This window comes from Prunus avium, chromosome 4 (genome assembly GCF_965620075.1).
Source record: "Prunus avium chromosome 4, drPruAviu1.hap1.1, whole genome shotgun sequence".
In the NCBI taxonomy this organism is placed as follows: domain Eukaryota; kingdom Viridiplantae; phylum Streptophyta; class Magnoliopsida; order Rosales; family Rosaceae; genus Prunus; species Prunus avium.
Window position 1 is genome coordinate 20275650 of NC_142287.1, and position 25458 is coordinate 20301107.

The 25458-nt window shown below is 36.6% G+C and overlaps 3 protein-coding genes, 1 long non-coding RNA gene and 1 pseudogene across 5 annotated transcripts; 2 read left to right on the plus strand and 3 right to left on the minus strand.

The window, feature by feature from the left end:
• Nucleotides 1–4588: 4588 nt before the first annotated feature.
• Nucleotides 4589–6829, minus strand: LOC110754318 (uncharacterized). 2 transcript variants are annotated; one of them, XR_015835445.1, is made up of 6 exons: nucleotides 6504–6829; nucleotides 6016–6086; nucleotides 5343–5499; nucleotides 5185–5238; nucleotides 4983–5087; nucleotides 4589–4909 (listed from the first exon to the last, which is right to left on the minus strand). It is a non-coding gene; the product is annotated as an uncharacterized LOC110754318 (long non-coding RNA). The 2 variants fall into 2 exon arrangements; XR_015835444.1 differs by having other exon boundaries at nucleotides 5343–5508.
• Nucleotides 6830–10604: 3775 nt separating this feature from the next.
• Nucleotides 10605–15298, plus strand: NHX3 (Na+/H+ (sodium hydrogen) exchanger 3). The gene is made up of 14 exons (XM_021955471.2): nucleotides 10605–10903; nucleotides 11712–11830; nucleotides 11936–12033; nucleotides 12176–12235; nucleotides 12364–12410; nucleotides 12500–12694; nucleotides 12821–12867; nucleotides 13000–13066; nucleotides 13273–13373; nucleotides 13449–13550; nucleotides 13993–14137; nucleotides 14216–14278; nucleotides 14382–14465; nucleotides 14649–15298. Exons 1-14 carry the CDS (start codon nucleotides 10736–10738, stop codon nucleotides 14928–14930), a joined length of 1578 nt encoding a protein of 525 aa, XP_021811163.2. The 5' UTR covers nucleotides 10605–10735; the 3' UTR covers nucleotides 14931–15298.
• Nucleotides 15299–15377: 79 nt separating this feature from the next.
• On the minus strand, nucleotides 15378–16060 carry LOC110754426 (putative lipid-transfer protein DIR1). Its single transcript, XM_021955486.2, has 2 exons — nucleotides 15725–16060; nucleotides 15378–15632 (listed from the first exon to the last, which is right to left on the minus strand). The coding sequence occupies exons 1-2, from the start codon at nucleotides 16029–16031 to the stop codon at nucleotides 15625–15627; spliced, it is 315 nt and encodes a 104-aa protein (XP_021811178.1). The 5' UTR covers nucleotides 16032–16060; the 3' UTR covers nucleotides 15378–15624.
• Nucleotides 16061–16438: 378 nt separating this feature from the next.
• On the minus strand, nucleotides 16439–20059 carry LOC110754419 (uncharacterized). The gene is made up of 6 exons (XM_021955477.2): nucleotides 19490–20059; nucleotides 18416–18527; nucleotides 18153–18324; nucleotides 17837–18027; nucleotides 16845–16973; nucleotides 16439–16756 (listed from the first exon to the last, which is right to left on the minus strand). The coding sequence occupies exons 1-5, from the start codon at nucleotides 19939–19941 to the stop codon at nucleotides 16851–16853; spliced, it is 1050 nt and encodes a 349-aa protein (XP_021811169.1). The 5' UTR covers nucleotides 19942–20059; the 3' UTR covers nucleotides 16439–16756; nucleotides 16845–16850.
• Nucleotides 20060–22204: 2145 nt separating this feature from the next.
• LOC148294996 (uncharacterized) lies at nucleotides 22205–25191 on the plus strand (annotated as a pseudogene).
• The last annotated feature ends 267 nt before the right edge of the window (nucleotides 25192–25458 follow it).

Consider the following 25458-nt stretch of genomic DNA (forward strand, 5'->3'; position numbering starts at 1 on the left):
TTTTTGTCTCTCTAAAATATTTGCAAAGAAACCAAAATGCAATAATTTCCTCATTTTTCAACAATATTATATTTGTAGGACGTAATTGCTCCCTAAATACAATTACATGACTGAAAAAATACCGAAATTTAAAATAACGGGAACTAAGGTGAAAAACACTAGAGGACCACAAATGTAATTTGATCTAAAATTATTGTCAGTTTCTTAATAATTTCATAGAGAAAATACGATGTGATCGCGAGACGTGGAACAAGAACGATATAAACTCATCCAAATACTTTAATGAAAAAACGATCACGACAAAGATTTTAAGATTTTCGTTACAACTTTTACACACAAAACACACAAGTTGTATGACTCATACGAACACGTCCTCTCTAAGAATGACAGGCAGCTAACTTGCTGATTTAATACATCTTGAACATATTTAAACGAAAGTTGTAAGTTGACTAACCCAAGTTTGGCTATATCGCACGACCATGGTTTCAAACACCAAACAAAATATTCACTCGTTTTAAAATGACAACTGGACTGAAAAAACATGACATCAAAATGAGTTACAAGACAAGAAGTGAGTTTGTATTGCAGAACCTTCCTAAAATAAGTCTTCTGCGGCCGACAGACCATCCTAAAATCAGTTCACATTATTCACAAATGCAAACTCTCTTTTTTCTTTTTTAATTTTAAATATTTTTTTACTAATGCCTCTCATGAGATTAGCTGGCTGTATCACGAATGTTCCAGCTGGAGAGTCATACATCAACGACATGTCGACAGCAACACCCAATAGGCTAGAAACCTAAAGTAACTTTTCAAACATAGAATCTCAAGTGCCTTGGTAAGAATATTTAGTCGTATACTTATTCTTAGCACTATTGAATTTAATTTTGATTATTAAATTACTTAGATGACCTTTTGAGTGTTTTGAGCTTTTTTTATGAGGTTTTGGGATTGGGTTTGTTTTAAGAAATCAATTGCAGTTTTGTAATTTAAAAGAAGTTAAAAGTTTTTTTGTTATGTTGTAAATGAGTTTTGGATGCGTTTCTAAAGTCCATTTCATATAAGGTGTTTTTATAATTTAGGCTCCTATATTAGGTATAATAGTGAATCTCCCAAACAATCACAGTATACAAAGTGGTAGTGAGGAGGAGGGGTGAAGGGCCATAAAGAGATCATGCCTTGGTGTAAATTGAATGGAAAGTGAAAAGAGATACCTTTCCAATTTGTCACCTCAAATCAAAGTCTTTCTTTATAAATAAACAACGAGCTTTATTTAGAGGAAAGGGGTTCATCCTGCAAGTTTGTTTCCTAAAGTTCAAAACAATTGTATGAAAGATGGGACCCTAACTAGGTATTCATATTCCTTTCATTGTGTAAAATACTTTTCCTTTTCCAATGGACATGGGACCGTAATGAGCTTTATTACTTTCTTTTTCTTATTTTTTAATACAAAGAACTTTATTGAGGAAGAGTGATCATATACTCCGATTTCATGTATTTCATTTTCCTCTTTTCAATATCGCTCGTATAAAATAAAAAAATTCATTTTTTTCTAAATTTTTTTTTTAAAAAAAAGGCTTTATTAACAAGCACCTGAAGGTGACGTGCATTAATTTCCAACAATTCATTTCTACATCAACAATTCATACATATTCAAACGTGAAATCATTATCAATCAAGATGACGACTAGTAAGATCAGAATCGAACATCTTCCCCATTGGCTTCCAAAAAAAAATAAAAATAAAAAACTTTTCATGGTCCTATTGCATTGCACAATTTAGTTTTTTATACCCTTACCTAACCGATCTTAGAATAATAATAATAATTTTTACCAGAAGCCGAAGTCAAATAGTACGACAAGAACAGAGATTTTAGCCCTTTTTTTAAATTTTTTAATTTAATAATAATGGCCTTGTTGTTTAATAAAGTAGAAATTTAAACCCTAATTACTATGAATATACTATCTTCAACTACAAAGATGCACATGGAAAGGGAAATAAACAATTAATCCCACGGCTCTGATTTCATCAAATTGATTTATAAGATTCGTTTTTGCAATTAAATTTGTGGGCCAAACTAGTTTTAATTTTGGATTTAATTTTGGTTTGTGGTTGGAAGAAAATTTGATATTATTAGGGGAAGCACGCTAGAAGCCGCGTACAGAAGGGGCCAGTTGTACTAGGAGGAGTAGAATTAATCAAAGGAAAGGAACACACTGAGGATGTGAATGTTTGTGTTATTGGCAAACCTTCCTTCCTTCAGACGTAGATATCATCATCATTGGATTTTATCATTAGACCAATACTATTTCATATCAAAGACTTGGGTACGTTGACTTATTAGAAAATAGTATCACGCCCTACTCTAATTTTTATCTGATTTTTTGTTCTTTTATTATATGCAGATAATTATGTTCGATGGTTAATGTGGTCTAGCCGAGTGGAAAATGGCATTAACTTGCGGACCAGTAGTCTCATAGTGTATGTGTGAGAAAACCCCTTCACATGTCATTTTCTTTACAAATTTTTTATTTTTCTTCCCATTTGGACTATGAACTCCAATTTTATTATCCTCCAACTTTAATGACTCTGTATATAGGGAACTCACCTCTAAGGTTCAGTGACGGTTTTCATATCTTACCATTACTCTGCAAAATTTCTTCTACATCCCATACTTAAACTTAGGCATTGTATGTTCTTGGACCGGTACCACACCGGTATCATTACTCTTGACTATTTACACCTTGCATGTTAAACCTCATTGGTCGAAGGACACTTAAGGCTGAAGATATCTCACTCGAGTTGAATTTATTTTTGTACATCAACAATATGACATTTAAAGTTGGAATTTATGAATTCCAAATTCCAAGTTTTTTTTTTCATATAAAATTTCAAAATTTCTTTGTTAATGAATCCAAACAAGGTAATAGAGATGACAATGACGGTCATGGAATTTATGAACTCGAAATTCCAAGTTTCTTTCCAAATATAATTTCCAAACAAAGAAATTAGTGTATATTAATTTAAAAGTTTTAACTTTTGCCCAAATTCTAAAATTAGTATCTCCATCCAAAACGCATGGAAATTTTCCAGCTAAATATGAGGCCCTCCTTCGATTGAAACTTCCTCTAGGAAGTGGATTCTATTGTTATTGCCCCACGCATTGATATTATTGGCAAAGATGGTGGTCCAAAAGAATCCTAATCTCTTTGTTGTTTCTTGAGCAAAGAAAAGTCCCCAAGTGTCATTTCATTGGCAAGTCTTCTTTTGGGTTTAGATTCTTAAACAGCAAGAGCAACAACAATTTTAGTGTTTGGCCTTTGGCCATGAGTGGACCAGCTAGCCTTCAATAATTTCTACCAGTTGTGCACAGAGGCACATGGGAAGATAAACCCTAAAATTTATATGCATTGCAGTATTTGGCAGACGGAATAATAACTCTCTTTACTACTCAGTACTCTAATGAGGACGTTGAAGCATGCTGTACGTAATTGAAGGAGGATGGTAAATGGTAACTATCATTGCTATAATATTATCATTTTCTTCATTCCATTTTTATCTTCTTTTCACTATGTCTTTATAGTGAGTAGGGCAATTTTCTGACAATTTAGCCATAATTGAAAGGGTAAGAAATTGAATTGAAGGCAGTTTTCAGCCACCTAATTTATATTAGAGAAAGCAAAGTTTGGAGGCCCCTCTTCTTCTTCATGGAAAATAAGATAAAAATGAGTTTGAGTCCTAGCATCCGTGTAGTGTGTGTGAGTTTAGTATGTTATTGACTCTCTCATTAGGAAATGTCCTTAAAAAAAATTGGAAGAGGAAACAATAAAATAATTGCCAATGGGCTCCCACCACAGTGGTGGTGGATTCCCCCTTCCCCATGGCACCAAGATTGAACCCCAGTGGGGTTTCTTTACTCAAATGTAACAACAACAAAAAAATATGTAGTCATATACATATTCTTAACACTAATGATATAGATAAACCCTACACCATTTAATTTCTATAAACAAACCCAAAATATGACAGTTGGTCCTTGAATTTCATTTAGATTATTAAATTACTTTGATGCTTTATAGAGTGGTTTGGGTTTTTTATGAGGTTTTGGGGTTGGGCTTGTTTTAAGAAATCGATGGCAGTTTTGTAATTTACAAGAAGTTAAAAGCCTCTTCGTTATGTTGTAAATTGGCTTTGGGTGTATGTCTAAAGTCCATTTCATATAAGGTATTTTTATAAGGACATTGCTTGGCTCATGATGCATCAGGAGCCTTTCCTCCTCCACATACTATGTGGCCACTTTACAAAAAGACACATGTTTGTTTGTTTTGTTTTTGTTTTTTTTGCTTTTTGTTTCTTTCAACTCTCTAACCCATGGCTGGTTTTAGCTTAACTCAAGCCTCCTCAACACTCCAACTACTTTAAACTCCCAGATCCTTGCTTATAATAAACTTATGTTGATAAATAAATAAAAGGTATTTAATTTGTTATATAATTTTCTCTTCTCCTTGCAAGCTATCTGGTTTTCATATTTTTTTGCTAAAGTTAATTGGTTGTATAGGTTGCATCCAACCTGTTCCAAGAAAATAAATAAATAAATAAAAAAGCTTTTCATTAAACCATTTCGTTGTCACCCATTAAGCAACAATAGCACATATACAACTTTTATCCTTCAAGTCAATGATGTTGCACAATCAAAAAACAAAATGTGCAATCCCTATTAACCCATGTGCTGCACAAAATGTACAAGTATGATATCCTTTGATATGTTGCACAACCCAACAAAAAACTTGTGCAATCTTCATATGTTAAATATTTCATCGCTGCACTACCCAAAAAATATCCAGCAAAAAGATCTTGCTCAACTTCCCAATTCTTGGTCTTCTGAAAAAGCATCAATATGTACTTGTTCCTACAAAGTATCCAAGCTTCAAGTTAATAAGGTAAATTTAGCAAAGAAATAGTAACATCATGAATATACCTACATGAAGTAGTTGGGTGAAAGAAATTTTGTCTTGCCAACTTGTCATCATATTAGAGCTTTCCACCGTTGAAAATGGCATGTAGGTTCCATTTTCCATACAAGGTTCCTATTAGAGGCATAAGGAAAAATAGAAGTTTAAATCAATTATTTATATGCAAACTGAAACTGATAAGGTAATTTCCTTGAAGAGGAAATGCTTGAACCTCATGTCCAACAATCTGTTGCACTTGTGAACCTCCACTTGCGAAATCAATTTCCTACAAACAGGTTTTTGACAGAAAAAAAAACAAAAAATTTCATAAGTGGTGTATAAAGTACTATGCACTTAGTATATTCACAATGTCAGTATGTATGGAGTTACCTGCATTGTTATTTGTCGTCTTGCAGAAGCTTTTGTTGATGTTTTCTTTCTTTTTCGTTCAAGGGGGTCCTTCAATCGATTGCGTGGGCGTCCAACTGTAGCCTTTCTTTTAACTCCAATTACAATTGGTGTAGCAGAATTAGTTTGCTTAACGACTCTGTCAATCCTAAGCATCATCAGAATTAGTAGCAGAATTATTTTTCAGCATCATCAGCATGTGCTTTTTGAGCCTTAGACATACATCTATTAATCCTAAGCATATGCTTCATTGGTGTTCTAATCAAAGCATGATTATGGGTTCCTTTAAACGATGTAACCTTAAAACTCCCATTTTTTTTAAGTAAGCAAGTTATATGTGCTTCACAACCCACCCTTGATATTGGTTGAGAATAAGATACTTTTTCACATCGTTTGTCATATCTTCGATGACCTTCTTTTGAACAACAATAAGTTACCCGTGTCACAATACCCAATTTGTTTTTCCTCCAATGTTGTTTTCTCACACTAAAACCTCTTTCACCACCATACTGTACATAAAACTTATATGCACTCTCATGAGAACTAAACTCCCTACTAAGCAAATCATCCTCAATTTTCTCTTGATTATTCTTATTCAATTCATCCAGATCATTAGTAGGTGAAAAATGAGTAAATGGATCGGATTTGTCCTCACCTTGCAAATCAACGTTGACATCACTGGATAACATATTGCTTAGTCTTGGAAACTCTTGAATCTCCATCCACCTACAATATTGCCACTACCAATTAGAACCACTGGATCATATTTAGAAGTTAAAATCATTTAAGAAAATAGAAACCACAAAAACAAAACAAAAAAAAGATCACAACTTGGTTTAGACATTTCTTCAAACAGGTTGGCTGCAACTTATAACCATTTATTTCACCCAAATTAAAAGCCTGGTTAGCTTACAAGGAGAAAAGAGAAGATTATATTACAAATCAAATAGATGTTTTTATATATTTATCAACATAAGTTCATTACAAGTATACTACTTTGATGAACCATATAAACATAAGAAACCCACTCATCGGAAGTGGTCAAGAAAAACAACCCCCAAATATGAAGAATCTGCCATGTATAGGAATTATGAAAACTAAAATTCTAAAATTAAGAAAGGAAAACAACGTTGTTGTACTAACCATCCCAGAAGAATTAATCAAACAGTGAGAGAAGTTCGCCTGAAATTTACGTTGTCGATGATCGGAGATTTACGTGGTTGATGGTTTGAGGTTTACGTTGCTGGAGCTCTCTCTGAGAGAAGAGTGTGACCTGAGTTAAAAGGGCTTGGGTTAGAAGAGTTGAAAAGAGTTGGGAAAAAAATAAATAAAAAACAGGTGTCTTTTTGTAAAGAGGCCACATCGCATGTGGAGGAGGAAAGGCTCCTGATGTATCAGGAGCCAAGCAACGTCCTTTTTATAATTTGAACTCTTATATTGGCAATCTCCAAAAAATAATTGAAGCGCATATTGGGTGCATGGCTTAGCCTTTTCTCACTTATGGCAGCAAACAATGCGGGAAATGGCTGCTAAAGATGTCAAACAAAACAGATATCCAAGGAAATACAAACAAGACGAGACTACGAGCCCAAACTAATATTGAGACATTCTTTTGGGCCTGGCGAGCACTCACTCTTATATCATAAATAGTAATTTTATTTGAGTCAAATTTTAGTTTTTGCATGAACTACTTCTTACTTTGAATTCTGTAGTTTTAATTTTAGGGTCAATTCGAAGTACCAGTTCTTCTTTCTTCTAAAAACAGTATTTTTATAAGTTTTATTTATATTTATTTAATTTTAGGTACTATGCAGGTGAGTCAAATTAGTTTGAGGTAAAAAAATTTGTTGAAGCTGGAGTTCTTTTGCTGTTGTCATCAATCAATTGATTGTTGGACCTAATTGAGGGCTCGTTTGGGACTACTTTTTTAGGAAGTACTTTTGTTCATAAGCGTTTCTAATAAAAGCGCTTTTATTATAAAAATTTTGAATTTTCATAAAAAATTAAAGTGCTTTGTGGAAAAGCACTTGGGAGTGCTTCTTCAAGAAGCACATAGTGGTTCTCCAGGAAACGCTTCTAAACTTTTATGCCAAATGCTGTCAGAAGCGTTTTTAGTTATCAGAAAACGTTTTTGGCTCTTCTAGAAGCACTCCCAAACAGACCATGAATATGATATGTATTTGCAATTTCATTCACCTTTTTTTCAACTCAATTCACCGGTTCAAATGCCCATCCCTATTGAATAGGATTATGAAAGTCTGGCTATCTTTTATCATCTCCAAAGAGATTCAAAACATATAGTAAACGCTAATTAGTCATAAATATAATTAGACTTGCTCAACAGAAACAATGCTTGAATTATTTTAACCAAAAAATCAACTTTAAACGAGTCTGATGTGTGGACGTGACCAACATTCTTTAAAACCAAAGTAGGATTTAATTTTCTCCAATATCTCAATATATATATGTTACCTACACCATGCAATTGTTCTTTTTCTTTTGCTAAAAGTCACTAATCAAATCAAACTCAAAAGTCATATTATGAAGTTGTAGTATATATAATAAACGCTCACGCAGAATTGACAACTATTGCCACAATCATACCAAACATGTCTCAGTCTTTTTTCTTTTTTTTTTGTATTTGTTATTTTTTTTTTCAAAAGACATGTTACTTTTATAAAAATAGTGTTTGTACATGCATGCATCATACATGTAACATGTCTTAGTTACCCAACATTGGAAATGTGTGACCAAACACCTCCTTAGAGAAATATCAGTGTTAGTAGAGTCACAGTTTCGACAAATTTCTTTTTGGGGAGTGCTAGCAACCTTCTCTCTAACCTTCTCTTTTGGACCTTCTCCCTTCTTCTCATGACAAGTGTCACTTTCTTTACACTTAAAACAATGTCATTAATGCATCACACAAACTAGTTTTTGTTTTCCAAGTTTACCCTTATTAAATGTATTAATTTTTTTTTAATAACAAGCTAATTTTTTTACAACTTTCTTACCATCTTGTTAAAAAATTAAATAAGAAAATAAAAACTGAAGTTTTTTATAAAAAAAAAATTTCCAAAGAGAACGTGTGTTTTGTTATAAACAAAATAAAGATGATAACAATGTCATGAAACGAACTTTATTTTTTTTATAAAAAAATATGACGTTTTTCTTATGTTTTTTTATTATTTAATTTTTAATAATGTGCTAAAGAAGTTGTAACAAAATTTGAATAAATTGAAGGAAATATAGAAGCCAATACATTTTAAAAGGGTAAACTTGGAAAACAAAAACTAACTTGTGTGATGAATTAATGACATTGTTTTAAGTGTAAGAAAAGTGACACTTGTCATGAGGAGAAGGGAGAAGGGAGAAGGTCCAAAAGAGAAGGTTGGAGAGAAGGTTGCTAGCATTTCTCTTTCTGTTTATAGTACAAGTGATAGTCTAAATTAGACGGTAGGGGGATATCTCACACACACAAAAATACTGTCATGGGGACTCGAATTTGACCTCTTGTCTGCAAGTTAAGGCCCTTTTTCACTGGGCTAGATCCCGTTGGTAATTTTTAATTTATTAACCATAGCAACGTAAGGAAATAATATAACTAAACTAAAAATTTCACAAACATGTGATGTATGTGTAGATGATTCTTTTCTAAGAACATCTCCAAGGGAGATGTCAAATACCAAACATCAAATTTAAATTTGATGGCTGATGTGGCAATTTGACATCTTACACAACTTTACACTCCACCCGATATGTCAAATTAAATTATTATTTTATTACATTTTAGTGTTGATTTATTTTTAATTAAAAAGAAAAGAAAAGAAAAAATAATAAAATATTCATTTGACATCTTGCTTTTGGGATGTCAAAAATAACATCTCAACCTCTGGCCTTTATTCCACATCAGCTTTGACACATCAGTTGGAGTGATGTGAGATGTTATTTCTAGCCGTTAAATGTCTATGTGGCACTTTTGACACATCGGTTGGAGATGCTCTAAGTATGCAGATAGGTAGATGAAGTTTTTTTTGAGTTTCTTCATCCCGCCCCTCGATCTTAGAGGTGTCAAACGGGACAGGCCGGCCCAGCACGGCACGAGCCCAGCCCGTTTAAATGAGGCACGGCACGGCACGAGCACGAATACTAATGGGCCGTGCTCGGCACGGCACGAAAACTTGGGCCGGGCCGGGATCAAAAAATAGGTCCAATGGACCGGGCCGGCCCATGGCCCGAGCCCGCTTCAAGCACGGCACGAGCCCAAGCACGGCCCATTTAGCATTTTTTTTCTTCTCAAAAAGTCAAAATGCAATAATTTGACATCTAATGTCATTGTTTATATGTTTTTTTTTAATAAAAAAATCATAACCATATATTTGATGTATTTTATTTTAGGGAAATTACTTGGGTCCTTAGTTAATTAAACATATCAACTACAAAATTAATTAAACAACATTGGACTTGATATCTAATCAATACATATGACATATACGCTTATCTTATAATCAAAGCAAAACATTTCTTCACATATAAAATAATAAGTTGTTTAAAGATGAAAAGTTCAAGTGGACTTTGTGGAGTTGGACACTTTTTGCCCTCCGCCCTTCATATTGTTTGGATGTTTGATTGATTAATGTTTTCAAATAGTTTATAATTTCTTGCCTCTAATTATATTTTTAATGTTTATAATTTGAATTATCTAGTGGAAAAAAAAAAATCAAGCGAAAAAAATTCAAATTAAATGGGTTGGTTCTTGGGCCCGAGTATGGCACAAGCACGAGCACGGGCACGGCACGAGCCCGGCCCGGCCCGTTTAAATATGAACATGGGCTTTGGGCCTGGCCGGGATCAATGATTTTATTAAATGGGCCGGCACGGCACGACCCGATAAATTAAATGGGCCGGCCGGCACGGCACGAAAATATTAAAAGCACGAGTTTAAATGGGACGGGCTGGCCCGGCACGGCCCGTTTGACACCTCTACTCGATCTAGAGAAAAATTTATGATCAATCCACTAATCTAGCATTGTAGTTGGTTATGCAATAAATGACCCCAAAAAAAAAAAAAAAAACAGTCTATGAAATATAGCTTAGCATATGCTAGCCCAACGATGATGTGGGCTTCCGCCACATGTCACTTGCATGCATGTTCTTCCACGCGTCGACCCCAACTGCGAACACTCAACAACACTCCGTTTACCAGGCAATAGCAAACAAAACAAGCTCTTTCCCGATCTCCTCTCTCTCTCTCTCTCTCTCTGTCACATAGGGTGCTGCAATTGTTTGTTTTGTTGTATATGTGTACGGCGTCGTTTGGTGGAATGCAGAGGTACTACTGGTTACTAGTGTGGTGAAAGCTGAGAAAGAAGACAGAAATGGCGGGGAATGAGGGTGTGTATGAGTTTGCAAAGAACTTGGCTCACGAGCATGCGCAGGTGATACCAGTCTCGGTCTTTGTGGCGGTTCTCTGTCTTTGTTTCGTCGTCGGCCATTTGCTTGAAGAAAATCGATGGGTCAACGAATCCATTACTGCCATTTGCATCGTAATAATTACTAATTACTGAATTAATTAACCCCTTCAACAATTCCCATCTCTATGCTTTTTTTCTTTAATTTTGTTTCTTTTTTTATGTTTGTGGGTTTTTTTAGTACAATCTATAGTCTAAACTACCGGGAGGAGATTTCTCTCACACAACAACTATAATGTTATGGGGTTCGAACTTGAGACTTCTAGCCAACAAGTCAAGATCCTTTTTCACTAGACTAGACCCGTTGGCTGTGGATTTTATATTATTTTTAGTGGTTATATCAAATGCTCTTAACCTCCATTTTTTTTAGTGGTTATTTCATTTGGCCAATAAATAACAGATTAATTAGTAGCCATTGATGTTCATTAAGTTTACACCACATGGTACATTGTGTGTGTGTGTGTATAATAAAGTGAGATAGCTCAAACACTTGGGAATTTAATTTGCGAAAAATGTGCGGTTCTATAATATTTGTCAAATTTGTGTACTAATTAACTATGAGCTCCATATGACACAAGTTTGTACCCTTTTCTTCACCTACTCTCCTAGAAGATTGAGTTTTTGTGTGGTTATTGTAAAACCTTAAGCATGTATATATGGTAACATGGTCAACTCTCTGCTTCACCCTCTGTCCCCAGAACCATATCGAAAATGAAAAATTATGTGAGCTTCTTTTTCTCCCTGTTTAATGCTGAGAATTATGTTGGGCACTGTTGAATTTGCAAACATTTGGGATGTTGCTATATATATATATATATTATATGTTCTGTGTCTGATCATTTCCCTTGTCTAAAGTTTTTTACTTTTTTTTTTTCTGAAACAGGGATGCATAGCTGGAACAATAATCTTGCTTGTGAGCAAGGGCAAAAGTTCCCACATTCTGAGATTTAATGAAGAGTTGTTCTTTATATATCTCCTGCCACCTATAATATTCAATGCTGGGTAATTCAGCTTCCTTATGGCTTATTACTGTACTAATTTTCTTGTCAGCTTCATATGTAGAAACTTTACAGACAATTCACTTGCTTTGTTTACTGACTATGTCAGATTTCAGGTCAAGAAGAAACAGTTTTTTCGGAACTTCTTAACCATCTTAATGTTTGGGGTGATTGGTGTTTTCATTTCAACCTCCATCATAGCAGTTGGTAACATTTAATCTGTTCAGTGCATATTTTATTGTAGTATATAGCCAATTCCTCAAAAGATTTCAAACTTTTAATTTTGCATTGTGCTATTATAGATTTATGTAGGATCTAAAATGATTCTGCGTGTAACTTTTTGGTTTAGGCTCCTGGTTGCTGTTTCCTAAGTTGGGCTTTGTTGGCCTGAATGCACGAGACTATCTCGGTGAGAACTGAGAATCTTATCGATGAAAGGATTAGCTATTTGTATCATATGAACTTCAATTTTTATGCTATAATATTATAATTTTGTTGATGACTTTCGGTTTACATCAGCCTTTTGTTTTGAAACAGCTGTAGGAACAATTTTTTCATCAACTGATACAGTGTGTACACTGCAGGTTTGTCATGTTATAGATGTTCTCTTTCATTTAATTTGGACCAGCCGCTCCCATATTTGGATGTGCTGTGACATTCTATCCAAATGTAGGTTCTTCGTCAAGATGAAACTCCTTTACTATACAGCCTAGTCTTTGGGGAAGGAGTGGTGAATGATGCAACATCAGTTGTCCTGTTCAATGCAATTCAAAAGATTGATGTTACTAGGCTTAGTGGAGCGAATGGACTTCGTGTCGTTGGAGATTTTCTATACCTATTCTTCACAAGCACTGCCCTTGGAATTGCAGTAAGTTCTGTTAAACCCATAATGATGATCTAACATTGCAAAGCAGTATTCAGAATATTATGATCACTTAGCTGGTTTCAAAATTACAGCATTTGTGATAAAGTTTGTTTCTTGTTTTATTTTCAGTTTGGACTTTTGGCAGCATATGCCCTTAAAACCTTATGCTTTGGAAGGTTAGTAACCTATTCACGTATCCCTATGATAAAAGATATCTGTGAATCGTGATAGACATAGTAGGGAATCTCAGATCTTACTCTTAAGTCAAGTGCAACCTATACAAATCTTATTTTTATACTATTTTACAGGCATTCGAGCATCCGTGAGATTTCCTTAATGGTTCTACTGGCTTATCTGTCTTACATGGTGGCTGAGGTAACTAAGTGTACTTAAAATTAAGATTAAAAGTTTATTCAACTTATGTTTTATTTTTCAAAGCTGAATAATTCACCCGCACTTGAGTATAATCCCACAGATTCTTCTATTCACTGTTCTTGTAATTTGTGTTGAAATGAACTTGGAAGCTGGCTTGTTATTTCACCATATAGCTGAAAACCTCTCTAATTTTAATTGACATGCAGCTGTTAGACCTGAGTGGAATTCTCACCGTTTTCTTTTGCGGGATTCTCATGTCGCATTATGCATGGCATAATGTCAGTGAAAGTTCAAGAATCACAACCAGGCATGTATGGACAGATTAAGGTCCCCATAAAGTCCCAGCTATTTCATCTGACTGCTCTCACCTTCTCATTTTTAGGCATGTATTTGCAATGATGTCATTCATAGCAGAAACATTCATATTTCTTTATGTGGGAATGGATGCTCTTGACATTGAGAAGTGGAAGATAACTACATTAAGGTACTCTTCCTCCTGAAATTCTATACCGTTGTTTTCCATTTCCCTTGATCACCCAACTTGGGGTACTTTTGATTGTTTACTGGAGAATGTTTGCTGGTAGTTTGAAATTTTGGCTGCATACTTTGATGTGAAAAAATAAAGAGCGAAATCATTCGTACGGATATTATATATCTGAACTGAAACAGAACTAGCAGCTGGCTGGTTGATTCAAGCAAGTCACATTATTCTGTGTCTGACTAAAACTAGGAGTACCTTCTAGTATAAAGGTACATTATTCTGCACTAAAACTAGGAGTACCTTGTTGATTCACAATTGAAGAATACAGGGAAAAAAACACAGACTTTGATTGAATTGATGGTGCACTTAATAGGCTCTTTTCAAGAATACATGTATCAAGTGAAGCCAATTTATTGATTTTTCTTAAAACTTTTTACTCTTGCAGCCTTGGGGATTCACTGGGCATCTATAGTACAATACTCGTATTAATATTGCTCGGACGTGCTGCATTTGTATTCCCTCTCTCAGCAATCTCCAATTACTTGAATAGACGAGCTACGGGATCATCTTCACTTTCATTCAAACACCAGGTTAGTATAAGTAACCCCAATCTGATAATCTTTTTATGCATCCCCTTAGAGAAGAGCTTGAAATTGATATTTATGTAGGTAATCATATGGTGGGCTGGGCTAATCAGAGGAGCTGTCTCTATTGCTTTGGCTTTTAAACAGGTGTGTATACTCTTTTTTTATTACAAGTCGTTGATAGTTACTCTAATGAAAATAACCATACTGATTTTGTGATGGCTCGGAATGCTTTTGATGACTCGTGAAGTTTACATATTCTGGTGTCACATGGGATCCAGTCAATGCTACGATGATTACTAACACCATAATTGTTGTCCTATTCAGTACACTGGTATGTAAATCATGTTTCTTGTTGTCATTTCGTTTACGGTTTATATAGTAAAGAAAATTTGGAAATTATAACCATTATCGTTATTCTGTACACACTGGTTTCTTACCCCCTTATTGAGAATAATGTCAGCAAGCATTAATTCTGCACCTCAAAAAGTTTATAATGGGATCATTTTGATATTAGGTGTTTGGCTTTCTGACAAAGCCGCTTATAAATTATCTGCTTCCTCACGCTGCAACTAGCACCCTTAACCGTAAAGAGTCAAAGGACATATCAGAGGACATGAACCTGCCTTTGCTCTCCTTCGATGAATCTGCTGAGACCAATATCAGTCGTGCAAAGGATAATTTGTCCATGTTGATGGAGAGACCTGTATACACCATACATTCTTACTGGAGGAGGTTTGATGATGCCTACATGAGACCAATATTTGGAGGGCCACTTGCCAATCAGTCTGCTGCTTGAGTGAATGACTTCACAGCTTCAGTCCATCATAGCAATGCATCCAAAGCACCCTAACGAAACGCAAATCCCAGTGCTAGTCGAAGCAGGTAGATGAACGTTTTGTGCATGAAGATGCTTAATTTTCTAGGACACCGTAAGTGTTAACTTTTCCCTGTTCGACATTATCCAGCTGCTAGCGTTACTTTTGCCTATGGGGTACAATATGACTCATTGAGGCTGCAGATTAACTGCTTGGAAAAGTAAAATTGTGTGCATATTATGCTAAGAAATGTGATGCCAACTGCTTACTATCCCGATTAGTGGTTGAACCAAAACTAATCTGGGTTCGAATTCATTAGAAAGACCAACTAAATGCTACTTGCTACCAGATGGATGTTATTTATAGAAATTGCAGCTTCGACTGGAGCAGAACTAAAAGCAACTTCGAGTACAGAAAAAGTATTGGACTTGAACTGCAAAGCAAGCAGCAATGACCTTTTCGCATTGCCTAATATTATTGTTGGGGTTCCAACAAACAGAAAGTACTGGTACAAACAAATGCATTTAGCAATTACAGAGACGGATTTAACAACACAGGTAACAAATAGATGTTTTCAAAATATACATGGAAAACATTATAAATATTTCAAATCTAGGAAGCACTAGGAAATGGTAAAATCACTTGGTTGTTGAAACTGTTGCAGCCTCAAGTGCTTCAAACCACTGCAATGAACCAAAGAGAACAATGGTTAGAAACGCACCATACAATCAGAGAGGCATATTAGTAGTAACCATGCAAAGCTTTGGTATCTTACCATGGCATTCTCGTGGTGTGTTCATGCCACACTTCTTAGGCAACGCCATAGCTAGCGCAGGGTTGATCCCAAACGCAGGGAAGGCAGACTTGTAGTTGCAGAGGCAGGGCAAGTTGGCTTGGTGGACAACGTCACAGCATTTCTTGGTTGGTGGTTTTGGTGAGTTTCCGGTCACTGCCGGGCGACATTCATTCAGCTGGGCGGAGTCAATGTTACATATGGAGACTGCCCTGGCTCCACCCACAAGTGCTAACAAGAAAATCGCCATTACCCATTGCAAGGACCGCACTTCACAAGTACTTGCCATTTTGCTTCGGTTTTATTAACTGATCAAAGACGTTGATTTATAGGAAAGAAATGGGATTTGTTTATAATAATTTTCTGGCACAATTTGTCATGTGAAGGAAGGAACCAAGTCACGGGAATTGAAAGTCACGGGGTTCTCACCAATGAAATAAAAAGTCAGTCACGGGAATTTCTATACATTTTACACACGACAAAGAGAAATTCTTCTGCAGAGTATAATATTATTCTTTTCCCCAAAAAAACCAGTAAGCAATGATTAAAATTCAGGAACAAATTAAGATAACTTCTCAGAGAATACATTATTAATACATGGATTAAGAAAAGTACATTAGGATTGTCGTACCAAAACTAAGTTCTAGATCTCAATGACACCCTCATTTTCAGGCTCGCTGGTAAGTTGCATCCCAATGACTAAATAAATACATACATTCATAACTGAAAATAAGTTAGGATCTCCTTACATTTGCTTTTGTTTCCTACTGTCTGCTATTTTACAGGTGTTAGAAACTCCAAAAGCTCTCAGTCTACCCTAACAGCAAGGTCAGACAAACCATGGCGCCATTTGCAAAATAAGACCTGCCATGAACCCTTAGTACATTTTCATACTATTACTACTTACAAACATGAGCTAAAAACGTGCCATACAAGTTGTCAAAGTACAAGACATCAAGGTGCGTCAATTTCCCCCAACATTGGCGCACAAGTTATCACGCCATATATCTGCAACTGCAACCAATGACCAGCATTCTGTCAAATCTTGTGGACTAGTATCTAAAATAACTAAATAAAAGATAAATCCAAAGTACCTACAAACCTGTTATCATCTCCTGAATATGTGATGACGTTCCAAAATATCTGGTATTTCCAATGCACTGATGCTTTCACAACCAAAGATCTCTTGAAGCTTTGTATCACATTGTATAGCCATTGGATTTTGAGGATCCTAGATATGTATTTAAACAAGGAGAAAAAACATGGGTTAATATAGTCAATTGCCACTTCCAGTCCTTTCTCAGCTTCTCTGGTCTCAATAAATTACTGGAGGATAGACTGACAAATAAATTTCTTAATCAGACAGGACAAAATCAGATTCTTGCACAACGTTCATGCCATTAAGTGTAGGTGCGAATTGTTCTCTCTTTAAATGCTGAAACTAAGTTCAATAACATCTTAAATAATTTATAGATAGACTATTAAGTAAAACATTTGAGAAACCCAGCCATCATTTTGATTACCATCCACCATGCTTCACAACACAAACATAAAGCTTGCATAAGATAAACAAATTGAAACTACACGCACAACTGATCCTAAAAGAGACCAAAGTAAATTACTACTAAAGTAGTGCCAAACTAGGTTAAAGACGCTATACTACCAAAGCTTATTTACATATCCCTCGAGAAATAAAAAGTAAATACACAAAGACAAAGGCAATTGGAGTGAGAATAATGTAAAGTATACAGTTTAAAAACTCTACAAAACAGTTTTCAATTTGCTAGAAAAACTTCAAGTAATTTGAACAGCCACTGCACCAAATTCAAGCTCAATTATATTTATATACACCTCAAGCAAATAAAATAAGTAAATAGATAAGGACAAACCCAGCTGAAGCATAACCCATGTAAACTATAAAAATATAAAGACTCCATAAAAATATCCCGATTTCCATTTGTGTTAGAAAACTTCAAACAGCCACTGCATCCAAATTAATTTGTAACTTATGCACCAGTTACCTACCTCAGTGATTTTTAATTATTCATTTAGCTATTTATTTATTTTGAAAATGGGGAGTGTGGGTCGACTTACCTCCAGATGGTTCACCTTTATGTATTCCCAGATACGCATTAAAACCTCTGATTGGAGCATCTCCCTTACACCAACACCAAAAAAATTTGCAAGTGCTTCAGATATTATTAGAGAAGGACCCGGCTCAGTACTTTTCGTTCCAGACTCCACGGCAACCTTGGGCACCTTGGGCTTCTTGGGAACTGACTGTTCTGAGAGCACCAAAACATCAAATCCTTAGGAAAGTATCAAATTTTACACCCATATCACAAAACACACAGAAAAGTATGTGGTCCCCCACACACAGATAGGGGGAACTGTTACACCAAATACATACTTGATGGTTCAAGTGCAATAATATGTTTAGCAAGCAACTTGTTCATCTTAAACATGTCAGTACAGTCTGTCTCAAAAACCAGTCGGAGCTCCTCATTGCAAATAATTTTCCTCTTGTTACCAGGATCTTGGAGATTGTTTTTCCTTATGTAAGCCCACAGTTGCTTCACAATCTGAACTCAACAGTAAAAGAAAAAACAAAAACCTAAGTCCTTCACATACAATAAACTAACATTAACAAATAACATAAGTGGATGAGCAAACCTCAGTCCTTGGGAGAGTTGGGTGGCCAACAATGGCCTGAAGTTCAGGTGAAACACCACAAAGTTTGTTTAAACCCCCTGGGCCACCTTTTCTCTTAGCTTTAGGTTTAGCGCTGCAAAAGTACGATAAAATGCACAGAAACATTAGCCCAAGCATCAAACTACTACAATGCACCAAAGTACTACAACATCTGCATTGTGTAAGCATCTTTCCATGTTATTTGCTTGCAACCCAAGTCTTGACTGAATAAAACTTGATATATGACAGACCAAATATCCTCCGAAAACAGCATCTTTCCATGTTATTTGCTTGCAACCCAAGACTTGACTGAATAAAACTTGATATATGACAGACCAAATATCCTCCGAAAACAAATACACCTTACATACAACATATAAAAGACCAAATACGTAAAAATAAGAGACCAACAAATTGCTTACGCTAAAAAATCTACAGCCGTACCCCACCAAAATCAATGCAATTGAAAATGGCAATTTAAACTGAAACCTAGGGAATTTCTCACTCAAGCAGTGCTCCAACCCCTTAAGAGTGGTTAAAATTCTAAAAATCTAATATTAAAAACTGGCTTAAATATCTTTTTAACATATCCAAAATCTGGCCACGTTTCGAAATTTCCCTAAAACCTACCTACCAATGTTAATGGAGAGAGAAAGAGCAGTGGAATTTGGTTTCTCGACTTCCCATGCCCCGAAACATAAAGCTTTAGACTTCTACAACGGATAAAAATGAAATTATCGATTTTCTTTTTGTTGCTCAAATTTTCTCGAAACTCTACTAGATGGCAGGAAAATGAAGGAAATGAACTTAGGAGGACCTTTCTTAATACAACAAACCAAATGTGACTGGACAATTTTCCAATTTCCCTAAACCCTAATTGCCTCGAAAACATAAATTGGCAAGGCGAACACCAATTCCACGGTAAGCTGAAACTTTGCAAAAATAACCAAACACAAGACAACATGCAAAGCCTATCATATTATACCACTTTCCCTTCCCCACTTTTCTAGGCAACCAAACAGAAATTACCCAAAGAAGAACGGAAAAAAAATGGACCTGTCCTTGGGCGTGTTAGAGCCAGAAACCGATACAGGAGCGGCGGAGCCAGGTTCGGGCTTGAGAAGTGGAGGCGGGGGCTGGGACGAGAAGGTCTGGAAGGCGGAGGGAGTGGGGTGGTGGTAATTAGGGGCCTGGTTGAGGGCAAAATGGTCTTTTGGGTGCTGAGGCTGAGGTAGTTGGTGTTGATGTTGGTGTTGTTGTTGTTGTTGTTGTTGTTGGTGCTGGGGTTGGGATTGGGCCTGAGGAGTTGGTGGGTGGGATCGGAAGAAGTAGTGGATCTGGGCGCGAATGAAGTCGGTCTTGTGGGAGAGGTCAAGCCCTAGCCTGGACTCTAGCTGCTGGACGACGTCGTTTAGCGTGGTGAAGGTCGGGGTGGTGGTGTTCGGGTTGGAAGTGGTGTCGTGGATTAGGGCTTGTAAGGCTTGCGATATCTCTTGTTCTGTCACCATTCTGATTTCTTCTGCTCTCTCTCTCTCTCTCTCTCTCTCTCTGTCTGCTGAGTGCTGTTGAGAGAGCTTATCTCTTTCTCTCTCTTTGTTTTCGGATGTCAAATGACCGAACTGCCCTTGGAGAGTCAGCTGAGTCAGGTGGTAACCTGTTGGACATGTTCCTTTCTGCGTCCCACACTCCTATCACATTGCTCTTGGTTTTGTTTCAATATTTAAATAGCCACCACGTCAGTCTTTGCGACCCTAATGGGTCCCTAATGAATTGAGTATGAATGGAATTATTTTAATACATACTATAGGGACCCTATGTTTTATGAGATAGGCTATAGTGACAAGACCTGCCCCGAATTCTTCGGAATTCAGGACGAATCCTATCGTATTTACCGATATCAACCCGATGTCAGGCCCACATACTAAAGAATGAGACTTTCTACTGAAATTTCGACAGATTTTTTGCTGAAAATTGAACTTTTCCCAAAAAGTTCAACCTGTTAAAATCACAATTTATACACAACTAGCAGCACGCACAAGTTAACCATCAGGCAGTTTACAAACTAGGCCTCTGGCCTTTCAAAAATTTGAAGCAAAATCACTAGCAATGCCCTTATGTCACAAAATAAAATTAAACAATGCAATTAAATGAACTCCAACCAATTTATGCATGCCCACCGTAATTAACATAAAATAACTTCCCAAATTTCCATCATGCGATGTTTAACAATCAAACATAATCGCAAGTAGATTAAGGACTTGGTCCAAGACGTTCAACAATCCAAAACGGTTTCATATCTGTCTTGATCACAACCACATTTTAACAACACTCACTTAGTCGAAACCAAACTCATCTAAAAACCAAAGGAAGTGGGACTAACTCCAAACGACTAAGGTAAAGTTTCAGAAATAAACTTTAATTCGCGGCTGCACCTAGGTAAGACCCCAGGCTACCTACGTATCCTTTTGTGAGGGATCAAGCCACACGTGGTTCTAAAAACAAAAATCACGGTTCAATAACATACAATCATTTTCAACAATACTAATAAGTAAATTCTAGAATTATCCATTTTCCCTTTTATTTAAAATCACGTCGTATCCATCAACATCCTTTTTAAACCTTAATCTTTCCCCGACATATTATAATGATCCCTTTTTCCTATCCCCATTATTTTACTACGCGTCGGAAGGTCCAACACCACACGTAGTAAAGTAACAATAATCCAAGTGTACGGATCTTTTACCACACGCCGGATAATCCAATGTCACGTGTGGTAAAGTAACAATAACTCAATGAGCACACACGCCGGAACATCCAACGCCACGTGTGGCCTAACCAAACCAATTCATTTTCGACTTTAATCCTAAGTTCTCGAAGAAAAGACTCACAACGACATAAATAAGATTAACTTCAAATATTCCACTAATACCTTTATTCATATATATATATAAACTATTATAAACAGTTATGTAAATCCCAAAACTAGGAATATATATAAGGGTAAATGGTTGAAAACCCCCCTGGACTATTTGGCTTGTCGAAATGTCCACCCTGAAATTTTTTTTTCAGCCAATTTAGCCTTCGTATTAAATTTAATCGCCAATTTCACCCCCGCCGTTAGGTTTTCCCCAATTCCATCCAAATGCCCGTCAAAAAAACCACGTGAGAAGCACGTGAGAAGGTAATATCGTCCTTTCGCTGCTCAGTCCTCAACCCCTTTGACTGCTTCCTTCGTATGGTCAATTCCCAAAATCAGAGTTAGGGTTCGTTCACTTTTTCGAAAAAGGCTGAGTGAAAGAGAGAAAGTGACTGATTCGAAAAAGGGTGAGAAAGAAAGACAAAGTACGGCGACTGAGAGATTCGAATTGGGAGAAAGAGTACTAGTTCGACAAGGGTGATTTAGTAAACAAACACAATGAAAATAAGAGATGGTGGGGAAGCTCCGAAATACAGTAAGCAGCTTTTTATTTGTTTGATGCAATTGTTTGGGTTTTATTCTTGGTTGTTGTCGGATTTCATTGGTGGACTTCATGAAAAAGCATAAGAAAATTCGAAGAAAGTGGTCCCTATGGATGTTGTTTGTTGACTGAACTTAGGTTGGGTTGTGAATGTGGTCCCTATGCATGTTGTTTGTTTATTGTTTGTCGGGTTGTGTATGAGTTTTGTCTGAGTTTGTATTGTATGGTATTGTATATGGTAATTAGTAAACATATAGTGTACTGTATAGGGTAGATAGTAAATGTATATTGTACTGTATAGGGTGCATAGTAAATGAATGAGAAAATTAATTGTTTTGCAGCTAATCCTGACATGTTCACACTTGAAGTACACCACGGTGGGTATTTTGCTGATGGTTTATATATGGGAGGTATTGTACAATGGATTGATGGGCAAGATGCAGATGAAGTTTCAATGCTTGAGTTATTTGAAATGGTTAAACACCTTGGGTATGATGAGCAGAACATTCAATACTATTACAAGCACAGAACAAATGGTTGGGTAGAAATTAGGACAGATAAGGAATATTTTGGAGCATTGAAGTTGATGAAATCGAGGCAGCTGTTTGTGTTATACATAACTGAAAATCCAGCACCTATGCCTCTAAATGTTGAGTCCCCAGTATTCTCTGCAAATGTTGAACATCACGAAGACACTGCTCTTGGGTATGATGCTGATGAAGAAAATGTGCAATATGAGTTCGTGGATGTTGAGATAGAGGAAGAATTTGGTGAGGTAGAGGAAGTTGAGGTAGAAAGTGATGAACCTGAAGGTGGGGAGGATGATGAAGAAGATGGTGATTTTATAGACAGTGAGTTTGAGCAAAGTGATGAAGAGGACAACATGAATTTTCATAAGTATGTTGTAAGTGAAGAGCAAGATGATGGAAATCAAGAACCAGGTGAGGGTGACACTGATGGTTATAATACATCAGACTTAGAGAGTTTGCATGAAGATAATGAAGGTGAAGATGTCAAGAAAAAAGGTTTGAGGCAGCCAAAATTCAAACAGTATAATAAACATCGTGACCTTTTAGATCCAAAATTCCACTTGGATTTGGAGTTCCCAAATATGCAGGAATGTAGAGAGGCCATAAAGTACTATGCATGCAAGTGTGCTAGAAGAATAAGATATGTGAAGAATGAGCCTAATAGAGTGAGGCTGGTATGTGATGGTAATAATGAGGGTGAAAAGGCAAAGAGGCATGATAAGGGTGAAAAGGCAAAGAGGCAGAGTCATAAGGGTGAAGAAGGTGAAGAGGGTGAAGAGGAATCTGCAGATAAACTTGAAGATTGTCCTTTGTTATTGTATGCTGCACATGTTGGGAAAGGACCCAATGTTAGAGTGAAGACATTCCATCCAATTCATACATGCGGCAAATTTCAAAGAACTAGGTTTGCCACTTCACATTGGTTGGCTAAAAGGTTTGATGAGGATCTGAGAACCAATCCTAACATGTCAGTTGCTGACTTCATGGCATTGGTGAGGAAACATTATAGTATAGATGTTACTAAGGACCAATGCTACAAGGCAAAGGGTTTAGCAAAGGAGAGGATTCAAGGAAGCATTGAAGAACAATATGCAAAGCTGTGGGATTATTGTGAGGAGCTTAAGAGGCAAAACCCAGGAAGCACAGTTTTAGTGAAGACATCATTGCGGGGAGATGGTCCAATATTTGAGAGGCTTTATATATATTTTGCTCAACTGAGGAAGGGGTTTGTTGAAGGATGTAGAACCATGGTTGGTTTTGATGGGGCTTTCATCAAAGGACAACATCCAGGACAACTTTTAAGTGCTGTTGGGATTGATGCCAATAATGGCATGTTCCCAATAGCTTTTGCTTTTGTGGAGATAGAAAACAGAGACACATGGACATGATTTTTAGATATATTCTTCAATGATGTTGGGGTCAGAGGCACTGGAAATGGGTGGGTTTTTATCACTGACAAACAAAAAGGATTGGGGCAGGTAATTGAGGCTTTAAAGCAGGATGCTGAACATAGGCATTGTGTAAGGCATTTGCATAATAATTTCAAAGTTGCTGGGCATGGTAGTTTGTCACTTAAACAAAGGCTATGGGCTGCTGCTAAAAGTACAACACTTCCTTGGTAGGAAGCTGAGATGGACAATATTATGGAAATATCTGCCCCAGCTCATGCATGGCTTCAGGTTAGGCCTGCAATTCATTGGAGCAGGTCTCATTTTACTACTGGGAGCAAGTGTGATATACTGCTGAACAATTTATGTGAATGCTTCAATTCAGCCATTTTGGAGGCAAGAGATAAACCAATCATCACGATGGTGGAAAGGATAAGAACCTATTTGATGTTGAGAGTTGCACGACAAAAGGAAGTGAAATGGCCTCAAAGAGTTGGGCCAAGGATCTTTCAGATTATTGAAATTTTTTTGAAAGAGAGTGGTTCATGCATTGCACAGAATGCAAGTGGAAACAAGTTTCAAGTCACCCATATGCTTGGTGGGCAATATGCAGTTGATCTAAATACTCACTCTTGCTCTTGTCGAAAATGGGATCTCTGTGGTATCCCATGTTGCCATGCCATGGCTGCAATATCAAGGCAACAGAGAAGCCCAATGAGTTATGTCAATGAGGTGTATAAGAGAGAAGCTTATGATAGGGCTTATAGCAATTACATTTCACCAATGCCAAGCCAAACCTTATGGAGGAAATCAGGTCATGCGCCAATCAAACCCCCACTGTATCACAAACAGAGTGGTAGGCCAAAAAAGGCAAGGACTAGACCCGTTGATGAGATCCCAAAGGGTGCAACCAAGCTTAGGAGATATGGAATTGTAATCCATTGCTCAGTCTGTGGAGGAGAGGGCCATAATGCTACTAATTGTGGAAGGGCAGATGGCAGAAGAGGCAGAGGGAGAGGAAGAGGGATAGGAAGAAGAAAATGTGTGGGAAGAGGAACTGGAGCCACTGCTACATTACAGGTAAAGGATGTCAAATTATGATTGAATGTTTTAATTGGACTCATTTGAGTTGTAATTGTGATTATTTTCATTTGTAGGAAATTAGAGGAGGGTTGACAAGGACCACAGCCACTGCAAGCCAAACAGCTCCAACCAATGTTGCTAGCCAAGCAAGTGGAACCAATCTTGCTTCACAACCAGGTCCAAGCTCACAACCAGTTCCAACCTCACAACCTGAGTCTGCTGTTACCACTCAAACTAGTTCAAGGCCAGCAAGGAAAAGGTTCAAATCCCGTGCAAAAAGGGCAAGGCCATGGAGGTAAAAGAGATGATGGCTTTCATGGGTATTTTGAACGGATGCCTTGGTAGTTTGGCTTCAACAGATGGGTTGGAATGTGTATTTTGAACATAAGTGTCTTTTGGATGATGCTTAAGCAATGTTGGAATGTATATTTCATAGTAGAATGTGTATGAACTGATGGCTATTTTTGAAGTTGAAATTTGTATTTTGAACTGATGGCTATTTTGGATTGGATGTATTTCAACAGTTGGAATGTATATTGTGAACAGATGGCTCTTTTAGATGAATT

Coding starts and splice junctions, on each gene's coding strand:
- NHX3 (XM_021955471.2), top strand. CDS start 10,736: ATGGCGGGGAATGAGGGTGTGTATGAGTTTGCAAAGAACTTGGCTCAC. Junction 12,236..12,363: donor GAATGCACGAGACTATCTCG/GTGAGAACTGAG, acceptor GTTTTGAAACAG/CTGTAGGAACAATTTTTTCA. Junction 13,551..13,992: donor TGGAAGATAACTACATTAAG/GTACTCTTCCTC, acceptor TTACTCTTGCAG/CCTTGGGGATTCACTGGGCA.
- LOC110754426 (XM_021955486.2), bottom strand. CDS start 16,031: ATGGCAAGTACTTGTGAAGTGCGGTCCTTGCAATGGGTAATGGCGATT.
- LOC110754419 (XM_021955477.2), bottom strand. CDS start 19,941: ATGGTGACAGAACAAGAGATATCGCAAGCCTTACAAGCCCTAATCCAC. Junction 18,325..18,415: donor CAACTCTCCCAAGGACTGAG/GTTTGCTCATCC, acceptor TGTTGAGTTCAG/ATTGTGAAGCAACTGTGGGC. Junction 18,028..18,152: donor TATTGCACTTGAACCATCAA/GTATGTATTTGG, acceptor TGGTGCTCTCAG/AACAGTCAGTTCCCAAGAAG.